General features: G+C 37.0%; 1 protein-coding gene across 1 annotated transcript in view; it reads left to right on the top strand.

Annotated features, from left to right (window-relative positions):
* The window catches only part of BCKDHB (branched chain keto acid dehydrogenase E1, beta polypeptide), a 108,621-nt gene that overhangs the window by 4,417 nt on the left and 78,403 nt on the right, over positions 1-25,801 (top strand). Inside the window, exons 3-5 of the mRNA XM_010003082.1 lie at positions 14,418-14,551; positions 15,189-15,344; positions 20,359-20,467. Of these exons, the coding sequence (XP_010001384.1) occupies positions 14,418-14,551; positions 15,189-15,344; positions 20,359-20,467 (399 nt within the window). The remainder of the gene's footprint in view (positions 1-14,417; positions 14,552-15,188; positions 15,345-20,358; positions 20,468-25,801) is intronic.

Genomic DNA, 25,801 nt, shown 5'->3' with positions numbered 1-25,801 from the left:
ATATAACAACAAAGCTTTTTCTAATGAGATTTTTGAGGAAGATATGACATGGACTTTGGGAATATTTGATAAGAACTCCTTTAAGGCTTGAGAGGCAACATAAGAAATTGTGGAAGGACTTAGGTGAACGTTCTTCAAGGGCTAATGAAAGCTAGTATTGCCATTTGATCAAAGCATGTACCGACCTCTTTTTGATGAATAAGAGGATAGATTTGATAAGGGGGAAAAAAAAATAAACTGTTTTTGAGAGGATTGTGGCTGTCTATTAGTATTGTCTTAAAGATTAAGTAAATTCTGGATTCAGTGCTTGTTTTATACAACAGCTGGAGCCTATGTAAAATAAATAGGAATTCCAGACAAGGAATGAACAAACAATCTCCTGGATCTCAACTGTACAAGGATGATTACATACACTTACTGTCTCTTCTTTCCCATTTCCCTTCTGCATTTACCATCAACATAATAATAGGACATACAAGTGATATAATGTGAGGTTGTTTTCATATGTGTTTTCATATGAAATATGAAGGATTGAATGTTTTTTTTCCTCTCCTGAAAGAGAGGGATTGGTTTTTGTTTGGTTTGGTTTGGTTTTTTAGTTTTTTTTTTCCCTTCATAAGTAATCAAAATCACTAGGTGGCAGTCTATGCCTATAAGTAGTTATTTTTTAATACAAATTGATAGTTCCTTTCTAAGCACTTTTATAGAGGTCAAGGTCTAAGTGTCACCTAATATTATAGTAGGGGGAATTCAGTATATTCATACTCAGTAGTAGTACAATATAAGTGTTGGTTGCTGTCCAGAGTGTTACTGAAGTCTGTGTGGGAAGATAGAGAAATTTGCTTTTAGACCAAATCTGTCATCAAATCTCAAAGCTTTTTTTTGCCAGGAAAGATGTTTAAGCCTGAGGATAGAGTAATGTTGTTATCTAAACAAAACTAGAGACCTATACTAGTAAATGAGGCATGTTCATTTACTTTATAAGGAAATTCTAATTTTTAATTGGATTTTGATTCTCAGTAAGGACTGAGAAACAAGAATAACAGAAACAGTGATTGACAGGGAAGGATACTCAGAAGAATGCTGAAGCAGTTTTATTTAAGTAACTCCAAAAAAAGACCCATCTAGCCTACTGTGGCCAAAAATGAGTATTTTGAGATTATATAAGCAAGAGAAGTGAACTATATATAATATTTTTATTGGAAGAAAGGAGAATTTATGGCCTTTGGAAAAAGGGGCAAGCCGCTCAGGTTGATGATGAGAGGCTATGCAGGGAGAAAATCAGAAGGGCCAAAGCCCAACTTGAAATCAGTCTGGCTGCAGCTTTCAAAGATAACAAGAAATGCTTTGATAAACATGTTAACAATGAAAGGAAGATTAAGGAGAATCTCTGTCCTTAATTGGATGCAGGGAGAAACATAGGGATCAGAGATAAGGAGATGGCTGAGGTACATAATGTCTTTTTTGCCTCAGTCTTTAGTAGAAGGACCAATTGTTCACTGGCTACCCAGTTTCCTGAGCTGGAAGACAGGGATGGGGAGCAGTTTGAAGTACTGGACTTGGTAGAGTTGAGTTAGATTAATGGTTGAACTCAATGATCTTACAGGTCTTTTCCAACCAGAATGATTCTGTGATTCTGTAACACTCTCTCTGCTGTCCTCTAAACACAGCTTGAGAGGTTCCTTATCTAAGAATGCCTCTGTGTAGTCATCAGTTATTAGGCTTCTGTGATTCTGTGGTATTTTTGGAAGAAGCCTTTAAATAAACTGGGAACATGTCTAGTACTATTGTCAGTCTTCTGCAGAGCCAGGTTTGAATTGGATATGGATACAGTGAATCCATGTGTAGGTACCCAACAAAAATAGATTTTTAATATGAAACTGGAAACAATGTGATCCTTAGTAAGGGAAATTTTAGTCTAAATATGTGTGTAGAATTATTAATGGCAAAGACACCATTTAAAAGTTGGATCTAAGCAAGTAGTTCAGGCTTCCTCCAGGTTCCATATCCAGTCTAGCAGGTAATTTGTGCTGCCTGTTTCAGACTCGCTATGATCGTAGAATCACAGAATTGTTTCAGTTGGTAAAGACCCTTATGATCAACCATAAACCTAACACGACCAAGTCCCCCACTAAACCATGTCCCTAAACACCACATCTTTGTGTGTTTTAAATACCTTCAGGGACTGTGAATCAACCACTTCCCTGGGCAGCTTGTTCCAGTGCTTGACAAGTCTTTGTGGTGAATGATTTTTTCCTAATATCCAATCTGAACCTCCCCTGGAGCAACTCGAGCCCATTTCCTCTTGTTACTTGGAAAAGAGACCAACACCCACCTTGCTACAACCTCCTTTCAGTCAGTTGTAGAGAGCAATGAGGTCTCCCCTGAGCCTCCTTCTCCTGATTAAACAATCCCAGTTCCCTCAGCTGCTCTTCAGGACACTTGTTCTCTAGACACTTGACCAGCTTAGTTGCCCTTCTCTGGACTCCCTCCAGCACCTCAATGTCCTTTTTGTAGTGAGGTGCCCAGAACTCAATACAGTATTTGAGGTGCAGCCTCACCAGTGTCTAGGGGGACTATTGCTTCCCTAGTTCTGCTGGCCACACTATTTCAGACACCAGCCAGGATGCTTCTGGCCTTCTTGGCCGCCTTGGCACACTGCTGGCTCATGTTCATCTCATGATCAACACTTTGACTTGGCACATCTTGATGTTGTCTGCAAACCTGTTGAGGTTGAACTCAATCACTCAATCACAGCAGCCTGCATTTCATGGCATGTCTTTCTATTTGCCACCAAGGGGGTCTAGGTGACTGCTTAAGTTAGTTTTCTAATAGTTGGGTGCCTGGTTAGGTAACCTTTAAAGTCCTTGAGATATTGTAAATGATTTTTTGACTGAAAGAGTAGTGTACTTTCCAGAAGGGAATTGTCAAATAATGCCATTTTAGTTCACTTGCAGCTATTTGGAAATGTGGTTAGAATGTGAATAATTTGAATTAAAATTTTGTTTTTAAGATTCTCTCAGTTCCTGGAGGATGTCACTGTGCTGTTTCCCACCAGAAATGAATGCTTGCCCCATGTAGAAAAGACTTGTCCTTAGTTCTGTCCCTCAGGAATTCTCAATTTACTTTAAAACAAATTGAGATATCAAAGCTGATCTCTGTGGAGATGCAGCAGAAATGTTTTATTCGGTGGTTTTTCTTCTGAAATGTTTTGGAATGAATTAGTCTTTTGCTCATGTGATTCATTTGTTATTGTTTGGGATCTTCTGTGTGATAGCAGAGTGAAGAAGAGGAATACGGGTTTCCTCCTTTCTGGATTAATGCCTCGTCACCAGTTGGTGGGTCTTTCACTCATGGCTTTTATTTTTGTCAGTTATGGTTTCTTTTAACTGTTCTGTTTGGTCTATCTTGTTTATTTCTATCCTCTTTTTTGTCAGTGCTTACAGAGATGTAATGCCCACAGCAGTTTATGATACTCTCATACAAAGTCAATTAGAAGAAATACTTTTCATAAGGTTTCTGTGTAGCATTGCTAATATGTTGTGATCTTTGCTGTCTTCATTAGCAGTGTGGTGTTGACTGTCAGTTTGTGGCGTGCTTTAGTTCCTACATCCTTTCTGTTTTTGCAGCCAGTAATTGCTTCTTTTCTGGGTGGACTCTTGATAAAATGAAACTTGTGAAGAACAACTGTGCCAGTACTGTCTGCAGGAAAAAACAAAATCAATCTCAGATCATTTCCGTTCAGGTAATTTTGAGTTACTTACATGGTTAAGGACATTCATACATGCAGACAGTAGTAAACAAGGGATAAGCAGCTTCAATGTTTGTTTTTTTTCTTCTTACTAAGTTTTCATAGCTAAAGTAGATTTCCTCACATGGAGTAGAAAGGGTGCAATAAGTATGCACATGTGACTTGAAATTTAATTTTTTTCTTGCCCTATTCTGTTCAAACATATAGGCTTGTTTATAAGTAATCCTGTGGTTTATTATTTTGATGCAGCTAGAAGCATAGATAAAGTTAGTAGGATTTTTTTCTTCCAACCATATTTTAAAAACCTTTGTAAAATAGGAGCAGATTTTAAACATTCATTAGTGTCTGTTCAATTGGTCAAGGATATTTCTTGCAAATTGGAAAATCACAGAAGAAAAGGAAAATCAAGAGAAGAAATAACACTTGCATTGAATCCCATGAGGGTGAGGGGAGTTAAATAAAAGATTTCCTCAGTGGAAAATTTCAAACACATCAAAAAGCAAGTGACTGAGCTGCACATGAAACTGCAGTTATAGCAAGAAAACAACATCCTTATGTCAGGATGACCTAGCCACATTAGCAATCAGCTGGATGCTTTAAAAATTATTTTATTTATCACTTCCATATTTGTTTCCCTCTACTTTCTGCCTGCCTTACAGAATTGGATCTCTGAGGCACAGGGTATGTTTGGGACAGATTAGCTGGCAAAGGCTGTTCTTAGCCTTCAGTAATGGTGATTCTCTGGTTTCCTGCATGGTTTCAGTGCAGGATTATTCTTCTGGTTTGAAGCTTTTTCTTATTGATCAGTTTTCTTTGGACTCTGGTTGCTGCAACTGAAGGATATGGGCAATCCAAAACTGGATAAATTACTCTGGATCTTACTAGAGTGAAATCTGGTTGCTTACAGCTTTCTGTTGATACATCTCATAATAATGCTAGCTTGTCTTGCAGCAATACTGTTTATTTCCAGTGTCTAATCCACTGTAATCCATGGTTGTTATTTTGTAGGCCTTACGTCTAAGGTGTAAACACCTGTGTGAATACTCAGAGAACACTTAATTCTCAGTAAATGACTCATTTGTTTCTAGTCCAGTAAAATAATTCAGGAGTTTTTGTTTATTTGGACAGGAGATGGCTGTACCTAGCTGTGCCCAAGGGACACTAGTAGTCGTTCTATGAGGAAAAGTGTTTACTTGAACACTGCTATTTTATGAGCTAAAGCTGTAGAAAACTCTGAAGGCAAGTTCTGTGTTTAAGTGAAAAGTCTATAGGAAAAACATGGGTGAGAAGGTAAAGTTGTCCCCATGTTATTATGGCATTTGCTGAAGTTTCTCAACTAAGGATTGGATATGCTTAGAAAAATATGTCCTGTTGGCTTTTATTAGCTCGAGAAAACCTCTTAAAGCTGAGCTGAGTGTGTTTTCTGTTTTTAAAAAGACTATAATGTTTTGCCTCCAAAATCCATAAAGTACTTTAGGATGTTTATATTTTAAAGTTTTTTTCTGTTAGTGATTTCAGGAAATTGTTTTTTGCGGAGACTTCACAGCATGTTACTGGCGAGGGAGCAGAGATCTGTCAGTGGAGTTTCTCAGTCTGTTCTCGTGGTGCCAAGCATTACAGTTCAAGGGCAAGGAGTACAAGAGCACAGTTTGGATGGGCCAGTTGGGGCCTATAATGCAGTGAACTAATGTAGTGTATTCTTCCTCCCAGAAGCTACTAGTAGTTGGGTATTACTTCAACAGGTGGGGAGGCACTCTGAGGTTTTTCTGTGCGTTTTTTTTTTTTTTTTAATCAATAATCATGAGTTCTTTTGTATGCTTTAAGAACATAGCAATATGCTATTATAGAGAGGAGAAAATCTCAGCCTAAAGTAGCCCAAGTTAATAAGTGTTAAAGGTTAATTGTATAAACAAATAGAAAATGTTAGCTCAGTGTTTCAGATGCAGGCTGTGACCTCGCAGGAGAAGCAGTGTGGTTTCTCCATTATGTAGGTGCTGGTCCTTCCTAAGATTACAAGTGGTAAAATGAAGTAGTTCAGAGTTTTTGTCATGGTGGACTTAAGCTGAGGGTGGAACAGTTTATTCAGAGTTAAAAATGACTAGTTGTGTATAGATTAAAACCTGATTAGTCTGGAGTTTGGTTATCCCTGTGTCCTTGTGGATTTAAGCAGATACTTCTGCAGTTGCTTGTCTTTTTCTTCCAGAGCAGTTCGGCAAGATCTGGATTTTGTTCTGATTTACATAAATGTCTTTGAACAGTAACATCTGGAGAATGTGTTCCAGATTTGTTACACAATAGTACATCTTGTTCGTTTTCATCTTAAATAGCCAATCCTCTTCTTAAGATTTACAGTTAGAAAAAAAGAAGTTATTTGAGAACTTGATACAATGTAGTATGTTCTTTTACACTGCTTGTATCTGTGGGATATTGATATAAATCAATCTGTGTCAGAGTTAAATAGATTTTATTTTAGTTTTATGTTTATTTTTCATATTGTTCTGACAGCATGCTAGGTGTGAAAGTAGTATTTGTTTGAGACTTGTAAACCTGTTTGAGGGAAAGATAAGGGATAACTTTTTTAATATAGAATTTAATATTCAGTATTGAGCTTGAGAAAGGTGTTCTAACATATTTTTAAGGTATTTCAGGATATGTTTCTTGTAACGGCAGCGAGGGAAGTAAGCAGTCCAAATCAATGTGATTTGATAAAGCAAACTTCGATTTATTGAATACACAGTGTTACTTTTATACCCTTTTACAAAACTACTTGTCGTGATTTCATTGGTTAGTCATGATATCATCGGATAGCTCTATTTCTATGCTCCACCTTCAATATAGCAACATACACATAGAGTTCTCAGCATTCTACTTGTCTATCTTGTCCTTGTGTTAGTTACCTTGTTACTTTCTTATATGCAAGGCCCAAGGCCTACCTTTGTTAAGCTAACAGAGACTGCTCATACTTGTGTTAGGCTAACAAGAGATTGCTTGTACAGTTGCTACTTGTGTTAAACTCTCAGGGGGCTAGCAAGGACCCATGGCCTTGCTGCTCAAGCCATTCTTCAACAGTTTCTGGGCAAAAAAGTTTGTGCTGCTGAACTTAAAAAAAATGGGATTTTAAACCAGAAAATACTTGCGGTGAAACATTTTAAAGTAATATTTTATGTAGTGTTGAGGAGGATGAAACTTTAGGAAAGACACAAGATGGAATCTATGAGCATAATTTGTATTCATGGTCTCTCTTAATACCAGGTCTGCAAACACAGTTTGTATAACGTGTTTTAGATGTCAGGCTTTATGTCTTTACAGTTCCTTAGTTGGAGTTTAGCGATTCTCAGTTTCCTTGGTTAGTCCTGTGGTCACTATGCCCTCTGCTTAACTGGTACTTCTCAAGTGGAACTGATTTATCACATCCACTGTTTTTGCTGCCTCTGAGGATGGTGGTAAAAGCATGGTAATAATCGCTACTTCAGTTTAAGAATCTGCTAATGACTTTATTCCAGGGAATAAAACACTCATTGGAAGTAGTGTGTCAGAAGCCCAGAAGGGTCAAAAAGGTCAAGACAACAACCCCTGTCCTGGCAATTGTCTAAGCAGCTTTGCAACAGAAGCACTTTGAAGAGCATATTAATTTAACTTTTTTCAGAGCCATCTTGCAGACCAGGCTGACATAATATGCTAGTAATTTCTTATAAAATATCTCCTTTTTGATTTGTACGAACATTAGACCCTCAAAACTTGGCAAAGAGTTTTCACGCTTGTGTGGAAGCAACAAGTATCAATCAATTTATTTCTCACATTCATACTCTGCATTATCAAGGAGCAGGCATGGTTACAAGGCAGATTCATGAGATTTTTTTTCACTACTGCAGATTACTGCTCATTCAGTGCTTCTTTTCTGAGTATTTCTTCAGCAGCGTTAAATTCTTGCTGTTGTGTTGAGAATAGTTGCTTCAAAATTTAGGGTAGATCCAGCAGGCTTTTAGATTTACTAGAAAATATTTATACACTACTGATACTGAGAAGTGTGAGACAGTGCTTTTCATTTGACACAGTTTTGCTTATATCTTGGTGTGTCATCCAGATAGTCTACCCAGCCTTTTACAGTAGAATGTTCACTAACATGTTGTGACACTTAGCTTTGGTAGCTGTTATGTATATTCCTGTTGGATCTTTTGTTGTGTCATGTAAGGTTGCAGATAGTCTGAAAATGCATGTAACTGACCTAAGTCATTTCAATATGGCTAGTATGTTATCCCTTGGTTAAATTCACATATAAGCATTTGGTAGATGTCAATTTTAGGGTGTATTTTTTGCAAGTGAGTGTTTTGTCATCTGGTACAGCTTCACACGTCTAGCATTATTGTCAGTTATGCTTTTCTGCAAGTGAGCTTCTCACACAGCAGATTTTTTTTTCTGTGGTTGAGCAAGGAATGTTATTAATCATAGCTGAAGGAACACTTGAATGCCTTGGTGGAGTTAGGCATTGTGCTTTTTTTCTTTAGGCTGGGTGAATGATCAAGATGATCAGTAGGAATTCAATGTGGAGTGGATTACCTGCATAGGCATCAATAAAAAGAAATTCTGGTGAGCAAATCTGCTACTTTGATGTGAGCTGATTATTGGATATTTTTCTTACAGTGTGGAGCTGAATCAGTACTATTTTATCAAATGCTTCCGTCATCAGGGTAGGTACAGACATTAAAAGTTTGGGCAGTCAGCATGTGACTCTGATATGGGCTGTTAATGAATCGTAGAATAATAAGGGTTGGAAGGAAAAGACCTTGAAGGTCATTTGGTCTAGACCAATACTCAACACAGAACCAGCTGAAGTTGTTTGTGGTCTTTTCCAAGTCAATTTTGAATACATGCAACGAAGGAGCTTGTAGAACCTCTCTAGGCAGCTTGTTCCAGTAATGACTACTGTCATAGCAAGATTTTTCCCTCTTAAATAATCAGTTTTCCTTTTTGCATCATTCTTTCACCTATTGCTGTGTACCTGAAAAAAATCTGATCTTCCCTCTGCTTATACTACTGCTCAGCTGCTTTTTCACTGTCCAAGGATTAAATGACATGCAGGTTTACTGGCATTCAAAGTTACGCCAAAGCTTTGCATTAACCTTCCCTGACCCCTCCTGTTCACGCTGCCTCCCTGAGAAAGGGAAATCATTAGATAATACTTTAAAATATTGCTGGTTTACTCTTTAGGTTTTGCTGGGATGCTAGTTTATCACAAATGATAGAAATGGGGGAAAAGTAGGTTTTCCCTATTTGCTTCAGGAAGGAAGCTTAAGCTGTACATAAATCAATTTTCCTGGGTCCTCCTTCATCCAGAGGGCTGTAAGCTTGACAGTAAATGCTTAATGTTATGTTCATGCTGTGAACAACTTCAAGAATTTACAAAGTTTTACTAGAAGGCAAGTTTTCTCTCCTTCCAGACCTACACTTCAGTAACTGTGTAGATTAGATGAATTTGTAGATGAAGAGGTTGCTCCCTGTCCATGGTAACATTTTCTTTGTACTTCAGCAGTTACTCTAATAGTCTCTAGGGTCTTTTAGAGTGAGGATTAAATAAAAATGGAATAAATGTGCTTTGCTCCTAAGAGAATGTTGGGGAGAGGCGGTGAAAGTGCAGTTTGGATCTATGGAGCTCTTGGAAACAAAATACACTGTCTTGAGTAAGAGAATCACATGTTCAGAATGCTCTGAGCTAGAACTGCTAGTTCAAATATTTGTGTGTACTCAGATGTATGAATGCCTTGGAATTAGTAGCTGGGGGAGACTTAAAAGGAAAACTTGCCCTTCAGCTGTTTTTAATTTCCAATTTACTTGAAGTGCTCTTCAGAAGTGTTGGTTGTGTCAGTGGAACAAATGATAAGCCTGTAAGGAGTTCCTGTTCTTACCAGTTACCTGTCAGAACAAGTGTCCTCCTCCCTGGGCAATACTGCAGTGATTAGTGCTTCAGAAGGATACATTTTTTTTGTGTGTGTAAGTTGATTCCTTCCCCCTCCCTCAGTGAAGCCTAATTGACTCCAGTAAACAAGTGAAACTGAGTGAGAAAGACTTATCTGCCATTTGACCTTTATGAATCTTCTATTCACAATAAGAACTTCTGTCCTTTGTTGTGGAGTAGAATGTGATAGCAGATTTTGCAGCAGCAGAAGAAGAAGCAGCTAGTTCAGTTTAGTGCATACAAATCTCCATTCTAGCCCTGTTCTCTCTTGCTTACAGAATTCTTAGGTACCTTTTTTGACTAATTCATTTATTGTATTGTCATGATGTGATTTCTGGGAATAGTTAAGGAAAAAGCAATGTCAATCTGTCATGGAATTAATTGCTAATTAATTGAAATGTCATTTTTTGTTTTGTTAAAACTAAATAAATGAACTTCTTTTGGAAGCACAGGCTTTCAAAAGCATTTCATAGCATTTTTGTGTGTGGATATATGTGTCTCTCCTGTAACAGATCCAACTCACTGCACTTGAGACTTTACACTAACCTAACTGGGAGTTGAGACCAGGCTACTCAGCCCCCATGTAGTTGGCTGAGCTGCACCAGAAATATGGCCCAGTCCTTGAAGGCTGCTGGGGGTGCTTGGGCACACACAAATGTTCTTGGGTCAGTCTGTGCCACTCTTGTGGAGTATGCAATTATGAAAGAATGGGAGAGGAGTAAAGCTCAAATCTGTAAACTGTTTTTCTACACACAGTGGGTAACACCCATCATAAGACATTATAAGCTACTTGCTTATGAAATCCTTTTTAATTTTATTTAGTTACTTGTAGTCTATTAGGTAGGTGAAATGACCTGTTTAAACATGGAAAGCTCTGGAGAAAGCAGCCTTTTGAATGGCATGGCACATTAGTATGCAGGGATTCAAGGTGGAGAGGTAAACCATGTCTGTGTCTGTGAAACTGAAGCCCTGCTTTGGACAGGTAGATGTGAAGTTGGTATACTCATCTGGAAAGCTAACTTGTTTTTACTGATGCTCACTTTAGAGGAACAGTGCCCGTTGCACACCTTTTCTTAAAGCTGAAGAACTGTGACAAGGGTATCACTAGAACAAATGATAGAACAAATTAATTAAAATTAATAAGAAATCATTAAACTGTTTTGTATTCAGCTAGGACCTTTAAAAGAGCAAAGTATGAATTTACCAAACTGCTAATGGTGCTGTCTGCTCTCTCACATAGTATTAGAGAAATGGAAGATAACAAGTGTCACCAATTGTAAGACAGGGCTTAAAAGGGATTGTAGAACCAAGAAAGTCTGGAAGCTAAATGTGTTAAGGAATAGAATTAGTATACTTATGTAGATGTGCATCTATGAAAAGTCCTAGATATTCTAAGATTGGAACAGGTCTTTAAAGGCAGGACTGATTGAAATCAGACATTTCTATTTGAATTTTCTACACAAAGTCCCCAGTGAGTGGCAGAGAAGGTGATCTGCTGGGATTTCCTTTTCTTTCCAGTACTCTTTCTCCACATGCGTCTTATCTTGTTACAGTTGAGGACAGAATATATTCAGCTTCTTGTTTTTTTCTATTTGACTTCTAATGGATGATTTCAAATGAAGTTAATGATATCATGAGGACAAATAAAAGTTTGTCCAGGTGTATTATTAATGCTACTCAGTACAGACATCTTTTAAGATGCCTTTTTTAACACAACCTAAGTATTTTAAAACCAAAACACCCTCTTTTGACTAAATCACCAGCAGCTTAAACCACCCAAATTGTTCAACATGGGCTCTTACAATGATGTGAAATTACTCAGAAGTGGAATCTTGGGTGGTGTGTTAACATAATAGGAGAACTGATACTGTTTGAATATCTCATTTTTGAAGACAAATGAAGACAGGAACATATTTCATTGCAGATACTGAAATATGAAATGCTTTTTTTCTTGATGGCTTGGAACAAATGCAGCAGCAACTTAATGCACAGTTGACTAAATATGTCTGTAAACATGTTCTGTTAGATTGCTATGAAACTTATATTTCTTGGAGGGTGTGAAGTTGACTGTAAAATTGCCTTAAAGTTGTTGCCCCTTAGACAGAGGGTCACTGTTATTTTGAACATGTGGGGTATTTAGCTCCTTTTTCTTAAAATCACAAAGATAGATTTTTTTTATTTGAAAAAAATAGACCAGGGAGGATGAAGTAATTGTTTAAAAATTACTTTTAATGAAATACGGCTTTTTCCTTAAAAAAATATATTTTTAGATTTACCATATTAGGCAACAATTCTAGTGTATTTATTAATTTGCTTAACATGCACCTAATCTTCTTGAGTTACTGGGATGGAGAGATGAGAGGAACCTTCCTTTTTTTCCCATGGCCTGGTTTGTCATGTTGATTCTCTGACTTTCCATATGACGTTTCCGTGCCAATAAAGACACACTTCCTAAAGTGTAATCTTCTTCTATTACTTGTGTCAGCCACACAGCTCAAAACAAGCTAGCACAACCTGCACAAGCTAACTTGTCACTCCAGGTGGAAACAGGCGCTGCAGCCTCTGAAGCAAGTCCTTGTGCTGCTGCCCATTTCAATGAACCTGCCCAGCTTTATCAACATCCCTAGTTTCAGCCACTTGAACAGGTTGGTGCCTCTCTCACTTTCTATGCCATTTTTAGTCTGGAAAACTTTTAAATACAGTACCTGCAGAAATTATTATTTTTCTTCCAGAAGATATGAAACAAAGTACACATGATCCACATATGGAAATTACTGAGATGAGCTTGGCTCATATACCTTGGAAATGAAAGGAAGCAGGTTTTTCTAATTGTAAAATGTTCTCTGATCTGCAAGGTATTTTGTTGTGATTCAGAGTTGACCAGGGTAATACTGGGTGTGTTTGACATCCATACAGTAGAGCCTCTCTTTTCTTTCAATAGCTATATAGTAATTTAGTTAATCTGGAATTAATTTTTAATTACTGAGATACCTGTGGTAACATTTTTATCTCCAGCAGCAATACCAGGATTTCCACATCATAAGAATTTTAAGTTTCTTGGAAATTTTTTTCTAAACAAGAAACAGCCCGGTGTGCACGTGTCATAAAAATACTGTACATCTCAAGGATTTTTGTTTTAAATAATGATTTATAAGAAATGAGAAGAAGTCATACAAGTTTGGAAGGACTAATTTAAGAAAATGGTGCTGCCCCTCAAGAAGATGATCTTTAAGGTGCTTGAAAATGTTTCCTCTGTCTTGTATGCAAGATTGTGGAGTGTCATGCAGTTGTGGTAGTCCTTTGGAGTTGTTTTTGCTTGTGTAGCTTTTTTGATGCCACCAATGCTATAGTATCATTTTATGGCTTTTTTTTTCTACTTGCTTTAAAATAATGGTGGCGTATATTGTTCCTGGTGGAGGGAAAAGAGAGGAAGGCAGAAAGAGAGCCTAAAACTGATTACTGATACATCAAAAAAATCCTCTCAAAACAAACAAGCTAAGCCCCAAACAAAAAAAATGGCAAAAAACCAACACAAAGTAACCCTTGAAGTATGGAACTCAAAACACCAGGTAAAGTGTGTGGACAGGGTACAAGTAGACATAATGCTGTGTTGTATAATGTGTGAAGGTTAAAGACATACACTTGAAAGGTTTGTAAAACATGCCTTCCTGTAGTATATTGTAAATACAGCTATGGACAAATGTTCTCTTACCATTCCTTTCTGAAACCTTTCTTTTTTCTATTTTGTTGGCTTGCAGCTATTGAAATTAGGAGTCTTCATAGTAACAACTTTTCTAATTATTGCTTTATTAATTTAGTCTTTTTAGTTATTAATTTGCTGCTAATTTAGTTGAATTTATTTTATAGCCACTGGTGTGCACTGTTCTTACTTTATTCCATCCAGTTTGAAGTCTTGGCATATTCATGCATGATGGATTCCTATAGAAACCAGTGTTCTAAAGGGAAAATTTAATAGGATAACTATTCAGCTCTTCAGTTGGTCTGCTTAGGGAGTGTATTCAGTACTGCTGGCAAATATTGAAGGTATGTCTTATAGAGGACATTGTATGGTGTTTCATCTCCATCCCCTTGTTTAATTGTTCCCACAGGGAAGATGCAAAACCCAAAATATTTGCTTTCCAGTCTTGTCTTCCTCCAACAGCTTTTTTTCCTTTTGCCTTGGAGACAAACCAAATTCTTCCTATGCAGCCTTACTTTAGGAGGGAGTGTGAGAGACAGGCTGCTTTGATACAGATGCTGTTGTAGTTCCTTCTGCCTTTGACTGTGGACAGTTAGTTTTGACTGCCTAAAACAATCTGAATTAATACTTTTCTTTACTGTAAGCTTTTTGTAAATGCTTGTAAGTATTCTTTACTGCTCGCATATAAGCATGAGGGGTATGCATGCTTATCTGTATATACATCATAACAAATTATGTTCCTTGAAGTGATAAGAACATTTTGAGATACAGAAACTGTTCTTTAATTTTGATACTCCTTGTCTTCTTCTGAGCTGTTACAAATTAAAATGAAAGTATCTTTACCTGTAATGGACGTCTGTTGTTTATTCCTACACTTAAACTAAAAATGCTCATCTAAAGAGCTGTATGCGTAATTGCAAATGACTTGTTTATAACTTGAGTGTTTCTGGGGCTGTTTTCCACTGAGAAGTGGTGTGTTAATGGAATCATGGTTTGTTTGTTTTTTTTAATAGGTAAAGATAGAGTTTTCAACACCCCCTTGTGTGAACAAGGAATTGTTGGCTTTGGTATTGGAGTTGCTGTTGCAGGTTCTACAGCCATTGCAGAAATTCAATTTGCAGATTACATTTTTCCAGCATTTGATCAGGTTAGTACTAATAAATTTGAGAGAAGTAAAGAAATCTTATGACTGTTCAAATTACTCTGTTAGCATTTACAGTTTGTTTGAATATGTAATTTTTGCAAATATATCCACAGCTGTATTACTGATATTTATGCAAGCTTTAAGTAAACAGGAAAGCACCAAGGCCAGTTTCCAGGCTCATCAAATAATGGAGATTAAAGATGTTTGAAGCAAATGTCTCTTTGTTTTTATTTTTGGTTTTGTTGCTGTGTTGGCTTCAGCAGCCTTAAATTCCTCTGCTGTGTCTTTCCAACACCGTCTCTCACTTCTCTGTGCTGCTGCGATCAGCCATGTGTCCACAGAACAAACTACAGATTTGAACTGGGCTGAGTGACAATATGGGAATGGGGAAACAACTGGGTTATATGGATGCTCCTGTGGCCTTGGCGTCCGACCTGAGCACAGTAAATTATTGCTTCATTTGCCTTGGAAAATGTTTGCTTTTCCACTGGTATAGAGGATTCCTTTCCTTCTCATTTGGTCCTCTGAATCCTGTGCATGGTGCACATGATATAGTTACATTTCATGTATTGTAAAGGCTTAATGATGCATAACTGAAGATATTGGACTGAATGGTACTTTTGTACATAAATCTTCCTAGATTGTTAATGAAGCAGCAAAATATCGTTACCGCTCGGGAGATCTGTTTAATTGTGGAAACCTCACCATCAGAGCCCCCTGGGGCTGTGTGGGTCATGGTGCACTGTATCACTCTCAAAGTCCAGAAGCTTTTTTTGCTCACTGTCCAGGAATAAAGGTACAGTAACTCTTATTTTATGATGATTCACGTTGTTTGGTTGATTTTGTTTGTTTGTTTTTTAATGGACCTGACAATGATTCTACATGCATACAGATGGAAGAGGATGAATGCAAGTCTTTAGACAAATATTTCAATCTATAAAAACCAACCCCAGAAGCTTTTTTTGCTCACTGTCCAGGAATAAAGGTACAGTAACTCTTATTTTATGATGATTCACGTTGTTTGGTTGATTTTGTTTGTTTGTTTTTTAATGGACCTGGCTAACAATGACTCTGGGTGCAGACAGGACAAGAAGAATGGAAGTCAGTCCATAACAAAGTATCTGAATATACAAAAATTAAACTGTGTTGTTTGAGAATTTATAGCCATTTTTTAAGCCATCATTTAGTGTGCATAGGATTTTGTAATTGTGTGCTTTTTGCACTAAAGCCATTCATTTTACATCTCTTCTGTGTCCAGTGTAGTGCAGAAACTAAATACTAACACTAATAAATAGTACTTGGCTTTTTTTTTTTTTTTTTTTTTTTTTCTTTTCTGCATCGGTCTTCTATGCAGTATCAAATTCATTTATATCAATGACACTGGCAGGCAGTGGGCACAAACTGAAACACAAGAGGTTCTGTCTGAACATAAAGAAACATTTGGGAAAGGTTGCCCAGAATGGCTGTGGAGTTGCCATCCTTGGAGGTGTTCAGAAGTTGTCTGCACACGGCCTTGGGCAGCTGGATCTTGGTGACTCTGCTTGAGCAGGTGTGTCAGACTAGATGAACTCTGGAGGTCCTTGCCAACCTCAGCTGTTCTGTGGTTCTTGAATAGTAGGCTTAGGCAAGCTTTGTGTCTGAGATGGTGGCATCCCTTGAAACAAGATTCCTAGAACTTGGATAACTTTCCTGGAGAAGAGGAGGAGTGGGATCTAGTAATCACAGATTAAGAGAGCACTGTTTTCCAGCTCTCAATTTTTTTCTGAGTAAATTTTTGTCTATGAACTTGTACTTCACTGTTAACTGGCATCCAGTCCACTGAGAAGTGATTTATAGCTGGATTAATGTGGAAAACATAAGCAAAGCCAATATTTGTATGCTGAAGACCCATGTTTATTGTTTATGTGTTGTTTAGACTATTGTCTATGTATGATTTTGGTGTTCTAAAACTTCAGATATTACTCATTTACAGGTAGGCCATAGACATTTCTCCTACTTGTTTCTCCTTATCTAAAATGTGAATAATTTTAGATTTTTTAAATTTATGTCACGATATTTAAGAAACAGAATGCATTTTGGCTTTGAGTGTTCTTTATGATCTTTAAGGTGTTCCTGTTCTGAACTTGAATATATTTCTTGATATAGTCAAAAGCAACGTAGAGTCTTTTGTCAGGGAATTGAATCAAATGGAATCAAATGGCTTCTTGAGCTTGTTTAAAAATTAGTGTAGTGTATTATCATATGAAAGCACAAGATAAATGATACAATTAAGATAAGTTTGACATGTCTAGCTAATTTATGTTGATCTTGTTGGTCAATCTCAAATCTTTATATACTGACCCAAGTGCTGAGTTTTAGTGGTCCACTCTTTAGATTAAAACCCTTTCTGATTCACAGCAACCTAGTACTACTGTGCTTAGTCTTCTGAATAAGTTGCTAGGTCAGAATTTTATTTAATTGCTTGAGGTAATTTGATTTCTTTTATCTCATCTCTAATCTTTCTTGTTAGTTTTTCACTTTCATATTTCCTTGGGTAAAATAGGTTACTACCACTTATAGCTGTCATCTCAGTTAAAGGACTCATTAAATTCTGTGTAACTGATGGAACAATATACTAGTTTTTGATGCACAGGGAAGTATTTTAGACTCTATCTTTTGAATTTTCTATCTTTATTGTTCCTTTAATATTTTTTGCAAAGCTGTTCATGAATGCAGCTAATAATGTTTTAAGGTTGCAGGTTCTTTTTTGAATGAATCCAAATGCAGCCCTTAACATATGAATCCAGAAATGCAGGTGCATTTGCATAAGTCCTGTATCTATGCACATTTTCTCCATATTACAGTAAGAAAGGCCATGTATTACAAGCTGGGAAGGATAGGGTTGATGTTTGGGCAAAGTGGTTTTCAAACCTGTCCTCGTTAAATTCTGTGGCAGGTTTCTGATTTTTATTTTGTGTTTTTCTTAAGTCAAAGGTGAGGCTTGGATTTCCCAAGCAAAAGGGAGTTTGTACAACTTTGGCTGTTCAGGGGCAGGATTGTCATTGTTAGTACTTAACAATGTTGGGATGAGCCTTGTTGGGATGAGTAGGACATTGCTAGACTGATGTGTCTTTTGTCCGCTGTTGTGAGGATGGATGTCTTAATGGATCAGACTGTTGTCCAGAATTATTTTATTGGCTCTTTCCATTCCACTCCAGATTATTTGCTGTCATGGCTAGAAGTTTTCTTTTCATTTCCAGCTTAAATGTGTTCCTAAGTTGTATATTTAACTTATCTGTCCTTCATCTTTCCTTTTATATACTAAAAGAACAATTGTTTTCTCTTCTGTCTTTATTTTGTTAGACTAAACAAATAAAACTGTCAAAGAGATGTTAACAATATCTGGAACTCTTTTGGCACCTGTTCTATTAATTTTCTTTCAAAACAGTTGATATAGTCAGGAAGTATTCCAGCTGAATTTCTAGCAGTGATTTTTGCAATAGCACTAACACTTGGTTGGATATATTATTATGCTATTTTAGGGTTGTACTTCATAGTGTCCTAGTCATCCTTTGAGCAGATATTAAATTCAGATCTGAATTTCTACAGCTGAGTTTTAAATTAAAAGCAAAATGTAGTCCCCTGTGACTTTTTCCTATTTATTGTTCAGTTTGCTTTTCCTTTTGTCAGTCATGTCCTCAGTGTGAACTCAGTATTTTGGTATCATCATCTGTAGTGGTAGTGACTCTCAGCTTTTGAATAGTTTTCTTCACCATGTTCTGACTTAACTTCATAAACGAGTAAGGTGAATAAATACTTGCCTAAAAATGATCCCTAAGGAGCTGCACTAGTATAATCCATTAGTTGGGTAATTTCATAGAATGGTTCGGGCTGGAAGGGGCCTTAAAGATCTAGTTCCAACCCCCCTGGATGGTCAGGAACACCTCCCACTAGACCAGGTTACTCCAAACCCCATCCAGTCTGGTCTTGAACACTTCCAGGTATGGGGCATCCACAGCCTCCCGTGGAAACCTATTCCAGTGTCTCACGACCCTCCTAGGAAAGCATTTCTTCCTAATGTCTAACCTAAATCTGCCCTCTTCCAGTATAAAGCCATTACCCCTTGTCTTCTCACTACAAGCCCTTGTAAAAAGCCCCTCCTCAGCTTTCCTGTAGCCCTTTCTGGTACTGGAAGGCTGCTGTAAGGTCTCCCTGGAGCCTTCCCTTCTCCAGGCTGAACAACCTCAGCTCTCTCAGCCTATGCTCATGGGAGAGGTGCTCATGCTCCAGCCCTTTGATCACCTTTGTAGCTCTCCTCTGGACTTAATCTAACAGCTCCATCTCGAGATGGGGTCTCATGACAGTGGAGTAGAGAAGGAAAATCACCTCCCTTGACCTACTGGCCACACTTCTTTTGATGCACCCCAGGATACAGTTGGCTTTCTGGGCTGCAAGTTCACATTGCTGGCTCCTGCTGAGCTTCTCATCAAGTAGAACCCCCAAGTACTTTTCCTCAGGGAGGTTCTCAGTCCACTCTCTGCCCAGCCTGCAATTGTGCTTGGGATTGCTTAGGTGCAGCACTTGGCCTTGTTGAACTTGATGAGGTTGTTATGGGCCTACCTGTCAAGGTCCCTCTGGATGGTCTCCCTTCCCTCCAGTGTGTCGACCAGACACCAGATGGTGTCATCAGTGAACTTGCTTTTCCCATGTGTCTGTTACCAGATGCTTTGGTGAATTGTTAATAGAGTGCTTTTCCCTTGTTTATAAAAATCACCAAGTTAATTTGGTGTGATGACAGATTTAGGTTGTGTTTTGACTCTTTTCTACTACTTTTATAAAATTAAATATTATTCTGTAAAAATATTTAGAAGGCTTGGAAACTTGTGGAGGCAGTAAGGTAACATGTCTGTAGCTCCATGGATTTTTTTTTTTTTTTCTGTAAACAAGTCCTGCAACTAATGTTTTCAGTCAGAGAGGGCCACTTAAAAATTTACAGCTGTGAAAATGTTTGGAAATAGATGTCACACTGCATGTGCCAGATCTTGGATGTCTGGGATGTAAATCAGTTGGTCCTTCTGGTTTGAGAGAATAGAGTTTTGGGGTTCTATTTTCATTTAAACTGTGATAGTTTGTTAATTTTCTGCTCATAATCAACATTTTTTTAGGTCATCCAAAATTTACTGGTCTGTTGGCAAATCAATTATGGTTTTTCCTTCTCTGTATTCAGATTGCATCTGGTTGCCTTGCTTAGTTTTCTCTTTGCTTGATAATTTAGTTTCAGGTGTTTTGAAATGAAAATGAAAAATGAAAATGAATTTTTTCAGGCTTCTAAGGTAAACAAAGGAATAAGTTTTAAATAGCTATATCCTCTTTTAGTCTTCAGACATACTGGACTAGGTCTCAATAGCTTCCAGGTCTGCTCTGATGAGTCTTTATTCAAGCAACTGAGGATAACTCAGCTGAGTGTTTTTTGTTACACGTCTACATTTACTGTACTAACATGTTGGGTTTTTTTATTGGATTGACTTTATTTTGTTTCTTCTACATCAAAATGTTATTATTAGATGTTAATTCTGCCTTGTCAGAAGGGACTCCATTAGTGTATGTAAGTCATGATGTAAAGCTGAGCTATGCAAGTCTAATCAATGAACGAAATAAAATTCAGTGTGTGTTAGTAATGTAGCACTGATGTTAATTCATTTTGTAAGAACTGCTCAATCCGTACATAAGTTTATTTAAATCATATAGTAACTTATTTTTTTAATATCAATTTCAAAATTCATAGCAGAATTGCATTATAAAGAAAGTAAATATTTAAAACATTTTTACAGGTTGTTATTCCAAGGAGTCCTCTTCAGGCCAAAGGACTGCTGCTTTCATGCATAGAGGACAAAAATCCATGCATATTCTTTGAACCTAAAATACTCTACCGAGCTGCAGGTAAAGATCTATATGCTGTATTTTTCAATAATGCTACATTTATTTTTCTTTGCACATATATGTTGGTAGTCACAGCTAAGAAAATACTGTGGCAGAAGTCTTGACTTGTTTTATCTCTGTGTTTGAGGGCTGTGTTTTTAAAGTAGTTTTGAAAACAGAATAATATCTCTAAATTCAACTGCAAAAATAAATGAACATTTACAGTCTGATTCATGCTTAATTAACTTGGAAGTAGTATGTTTTGTACAGTCTTAGGTTAAAAAATAAATAAATAGATCTAAAGAATAAAAAGGGAAAGATTTAGAAAGCAGACATCAAAGCTAAAAAAAGATAGCAGAATAACCAAGTAACAAATAGGTTGTTTGGGATAGGATAACTAAGTAACAATAGAATATTGATAAACTGCTTACTTGCTATATTATTTTCAAAAAAGACCCAATATTGCAATTAGCAATGTAATTTAAATGTGCGACAACTATTTTTAGTGTGGTGTGATGCACCCAAATGGGTATTACGTTACTTAAATTCAGTGTGCTCTGAGTTGACTGAAATCTAGCAATAAAGAACTCTGACCCTTCAGTTAGATGAAGTAGTTTGGAAGATTAACTTAAGAGTCCTGTTGAACAAAATAAAAAATAAAAAAATCTGCCCAGTATCTACAGGTCACAAATACAGACTACAGTTAATAAAATACTTGCTTTCATAGTGGAATGAATGGCTGCATCACTGTTGCACAGCTTTTGAGATTACAGGGAGGTTTTTGTGTTTGAGGAAATGACTTATGAAGTAATTGCTGGGTTGTTTAGTGAACATAAATCTGCCTTGTGATTGAAATGTTGAGTAAAGACATCCTGAAACAGTGGTTAATGTGGTTCATGTGCTGGTCAATAACCAACCACAGCACTGCTGCAAGATGATGTTGGTAGTTTCTGAAGGCCCGTGATTTCCTCCTATATTCTGGTGGGATGACTTTCAGAGATATTATCTACATTTTTGTCCTAAAATGTCTAAGAACATCAGTTCAGTGATGTAGGCTGAAAAAGGGTGGCCTGATGAATTCAGAAATGGACCAGGGTGATTATGATTATTTGGTCCAGAGACAACAGTAATAAAACACAGGCCTGATTAACAAGAAGAAGATAGATGTTGGAAATAAGGATTTTATGGGACCATCTTGTGTTTTCAGTAAAGCAAGTTCTTACAGTATCACACGTGTTGCTTCTAGTTGGAGAAAGAAGACAGTGCATATTCAGAAATTTGCTAACAGAGTGAGCTTGAACTGCATGTGTCTCTTTCCATTAGTTTCTCAAAACAGTAGAGTGTCTTCCCAAGGCTGGGAATACACAGGCTTTCCAAAACAAGAAGACAGAATGGTATCAGGTGTCCTCTGTTGCTTTGCTTCTCTCTCTTTTTTTTTAAATTTCTTTTTCTACTTTTTTGAGGGGGCAGGATATGGGAAATTATTGATTACTACCAGAAACTTCCACATTGACATTGATAAATTTTAAGGAGAAAGACAAGAAGTTAGTAATATAATATGCTATAAAGCTTCCCCCAATATTTGGGACCTCACTGTTTTAGATAAAAATAATTTATTTAATTTATTTCTAAGGCCTTGAATAATTAAAATAGGTTGCCCCTACCATATAATTTTTTTTTTTGTTCTGGCTTCCTGTGAAGAGATGAGTTTGTTGCAGAGAACTTCATGATTGATGTTCCAGTGTGTGTGGAGGGACTTCACTGAAAAATTAAGGTGTCAAAGACAATAATGGGAAGTAGTGTTTTCTGTCAATAAAATTAATGTAGGCACTTGAACTTCATCGTTCTCCTCTAATGGAATTTTCTTTCTCTCTATGAGGCTTCTAAGTAGCTATCTGTGATATTTTGTTCAGTTGCTAATATCTTTGAAATTTCAGCTGAAGATAGGCTGTAGATGGAATAGTCTTGAAAATATAAATCTGTCTTTGTTCATGTGGGCTGAAGCTATTAATGCTTTGTTTAAAACAGACAAAACAAAAAAAACACCAACAAAAGGAAAAAACCACAACAAAAGCCCCACACGCACTACACCCCAACCAAACAAAAGCCTGTGCCCTCTGCTTCTGCCCTCAAGTGGTGGAACTGTTGTTGAAATTAGCTGTTGGGTGATAAAGATGAAACGTAAAATCTATCTAGCTTAGGATGGATAACCTAAAGTTGCTTTTTGAGAATGCTAAGCAGGCTGTCAGGTAATTTTCTTTTTTTTATGGAAGCTCTTGTGCAGAACCAACCTTGTGATTTTGCATCCTATGCATACCTCCAATACCTCCAGTGAACTATATAGGCCCCCTAATTGCTTTCAAGGATGGGTGTTTATGGGTGTTTTGGGGTTTTTTGGTGACATTTCAATATTCAAGAATAGATTTTTTTCATAATGGTAAGTAAATAATCTTTTAAAGTGTTTTGAAACATAAACATAAATCTAGTCTCCAAGGGAAATCAGAGCTGTAGCACAAAATACGTCAGTGTGACTATCACATGAATATTGTGAATTACTTGCTATTTTTTTTTCAATAATGTATTTAGCTGGATGTCTTCCCCAGGTTTGCCTATTCAAATATGTTGTATGCTTATTCAGACATGAGGTAAAACTATTAAACGAACATTTGTTTCTATCTGAATATTTGAGTATTTGCTACCCAAACCTGCCTTTGTGCACACCCAAGAATAAAATCAGGGCCTTAAATCTTCACCTTAGTAATCCCTAGAGAAAGATGAATATAAAACTAACATTGCCTTAAGTTCACCACATTCACACAGTTATGAATGAAGGAGAAAAGACAACTTTAAAATTGAAGGACAGCTTTGCAAGAACATTTTGAAAACATTTTCCAGTTCATTGAAAAAGTAACTCACACCTTAGATATCTGAGAGCCCTAGTAATACTAGAAGGAGAGAGTGGACTTAAAATCTTAAACTTTGCCAGGGTGACTGTTAATAGTAAGTTTTAAAAGTTACCAAAAAGAACTGTCTATTTTATTTGAATTAAATACAGTTGATGCATTTTATATTCTGCATTAGCTCTGATGTGCAACCAATTTGAAGTAGCCGCTATACACAGGTATTGGTATTTAGGTATATGGAACATGTTACCTATGTGGATGTATGTAATACAGATGTATATATGTATGTAAAACATATGTTATAAAGCAGTAATTGGATCAGAAAATAAAAAGTATATTTAACATATAGTAGTTGTAGCTAGTGATTGCATATTTTTTCTTCCCATAGTCTGAAATAGTGCAGAGCTGCATGTGTGGCTCAGCCCCCCTTGCAGCACCCCCCCTGCACAGGGTAGGAGTGACATTACACAGAGTTAAGGAAGGATTCCAGAAGAAGCTGGGACTGACCACATGGTCAGGCACAGGCCTTGGTCAGACAAACAGGCTGACTGGACTTGTTGTATATGCAACTGGCCACTTCTATAAACCTTCCTAATTGTTCCCCACCTTTTTCATCCCCAACCCTCTTCTCCTTCACGTGCCCTCATCACTTGGTGTAGCTCCACTCATGGCCCTCCAACACTCTGAGTTCTCAGGTTTGCATGCTCAGGTTTGTCAGTTGTAAACTCCTGTTTTGCCCATAGTTTCTTGATAGCCCTTCGCTCAGTATGCCTCACCAGGTTTGTTTTCTGTCTTTGTCTCTGTTATGTTTGTCTTCAGGTTTTGTGTCTCTGTATATTTTGTTTATAGATTCACCTTTTATCTTTATTATCCCATTTGACAAGGTCCTACATCAGGTAATATTACTGAAGGAAACACTCCCAAATTCTCCATACCCCTATCAATAAGTGGACTGAGTAGGTTTGATTCTGGTTACTGCCTCTCTAATAATTTGTTGGTTAAGTTTGTGTCCCTGCATGTTCTTACTTATGGCTTCTCCTTCTTCCTGTTATGTCCTTTTACATTGAAAAGATCCTTGTCCACACATGCTTAGGGGAGCAGATGCTCTCTCCTTCCACTTAACCTTACTGTGGTCATCAGAGGTTTTGTGTATGTTAATTTGCCTTGTAGAAAACTAGAAAGGAACAAAGAAATGTAAGCCTTTCTGGATAAAAGCCCAGAATTGAATATACAAGTAGGCATATATAGAGAGAATTCAGTTACTGGTTAACTTATGAGATTACAATGTTATTGAAAGTGCTGTGGTGATGTCCCCCTAAATGTCAGAGATACTAAGAAAATATCTGAATTAAAAAGAAAAAGGAGTCTTTGATTTATAAAAAGTAGTTAACAGCCTGTGCGGTGTCAAGAGCACATAATGATTATGAATCAAAGGAAAAGATGAGTCACCTTGACATTATCAGGTTTAGACATCTTGTGGAGAACCTACTCTGATGTTTTTTGACCTTTTCAGTTTCGTTTAATTGTACTATATATGACATTGGTGGTGTAGAAATAAATACGACTTGCATCAGTGGTTGTTATAGAGACAAGACAGGTAAGATGAGAAAACGTGTTTTCTTTATGCTGTTCAGATTGCTCTTTTAGAAAAAGCAACAGATGGTGCAGCCTCTTAGAATTAACATCATGGCCCTTTCTCTCTGATAATTGCAACTGTTTGTTAATTGCTTTTTAAAAATCTGTATTTGACATATTTGATTTAAAATATTCATTTATATCTTCAGTAATAGATGAATGGGCTGCTTTGTATAAACTTTGCCCTGATTTGGTTAATTGTTATAGAAGAATATACATAAAATAATCTCATATGCTGCTTTTCATCATTGGTAGTGGAGGGAGGAGTTTTTGCAAAGGTATTTTTATAAAATCCTGCCAAATCTGAACTTCCCTATGCATTTTTGGCAAATTCAATTTTGCATTTAAAAGTGTTAGGAATTCAAGATGAGCACATCCCATGGACGTCTTGTTGCAGAATGGTTTACCTATAATAAGAAATTAGTTAATTTGTTTAATGTTATTATTAATTTCCCTAAGTGGATAAAACCATTAGACAGAGAAGGAGCTCTTTTTGTATCACGTACACTTTCCAGTTCTTCCTCTGGTGCATCCCATTCTCATTCATGTCAGTTGCCTGGGTTTCCACTTGAAGATCCAGTGGCATCTTTATAGGTTCTTGTTCTCCAGGTCTCATATAGATGGCAATCCCATAAAAGGGATAGTTAATGCCATGCCAATTAGTATGGTTGTCGGTTTAATTATCTTTCAGGGTCTCTGTTCTTTGGTCTGGTCTGTTTTACTGTCAACAAGAAATGTGGAAGGAGCAAAGGCTGCATGTGCCTTTCCTTTATTTCTTTCCCTGCCTTGTATTCCTTTAGCCACTTGCTATTCAAAG

Source organism: Chaetura pelagica, unplaced genomic scaffold (genome assembly GCF_000747805.2).
Source record: "Chaetura pelagica isolate M959 unplaced genomic scaffold, ChaPel_1.0 scaffold170, whole genome shotgun sequence".
Lineage (NCBI taxonomy): Eukaryota > Metazoa > Chordata > Aves > Apodiformes > Apodidae > Chaetura > Chaetura pelagica.
Note: the sequence above shows the minus strand (reverse complement) of the source record. Positions and strands in the feature narration are given on the sequence as shown.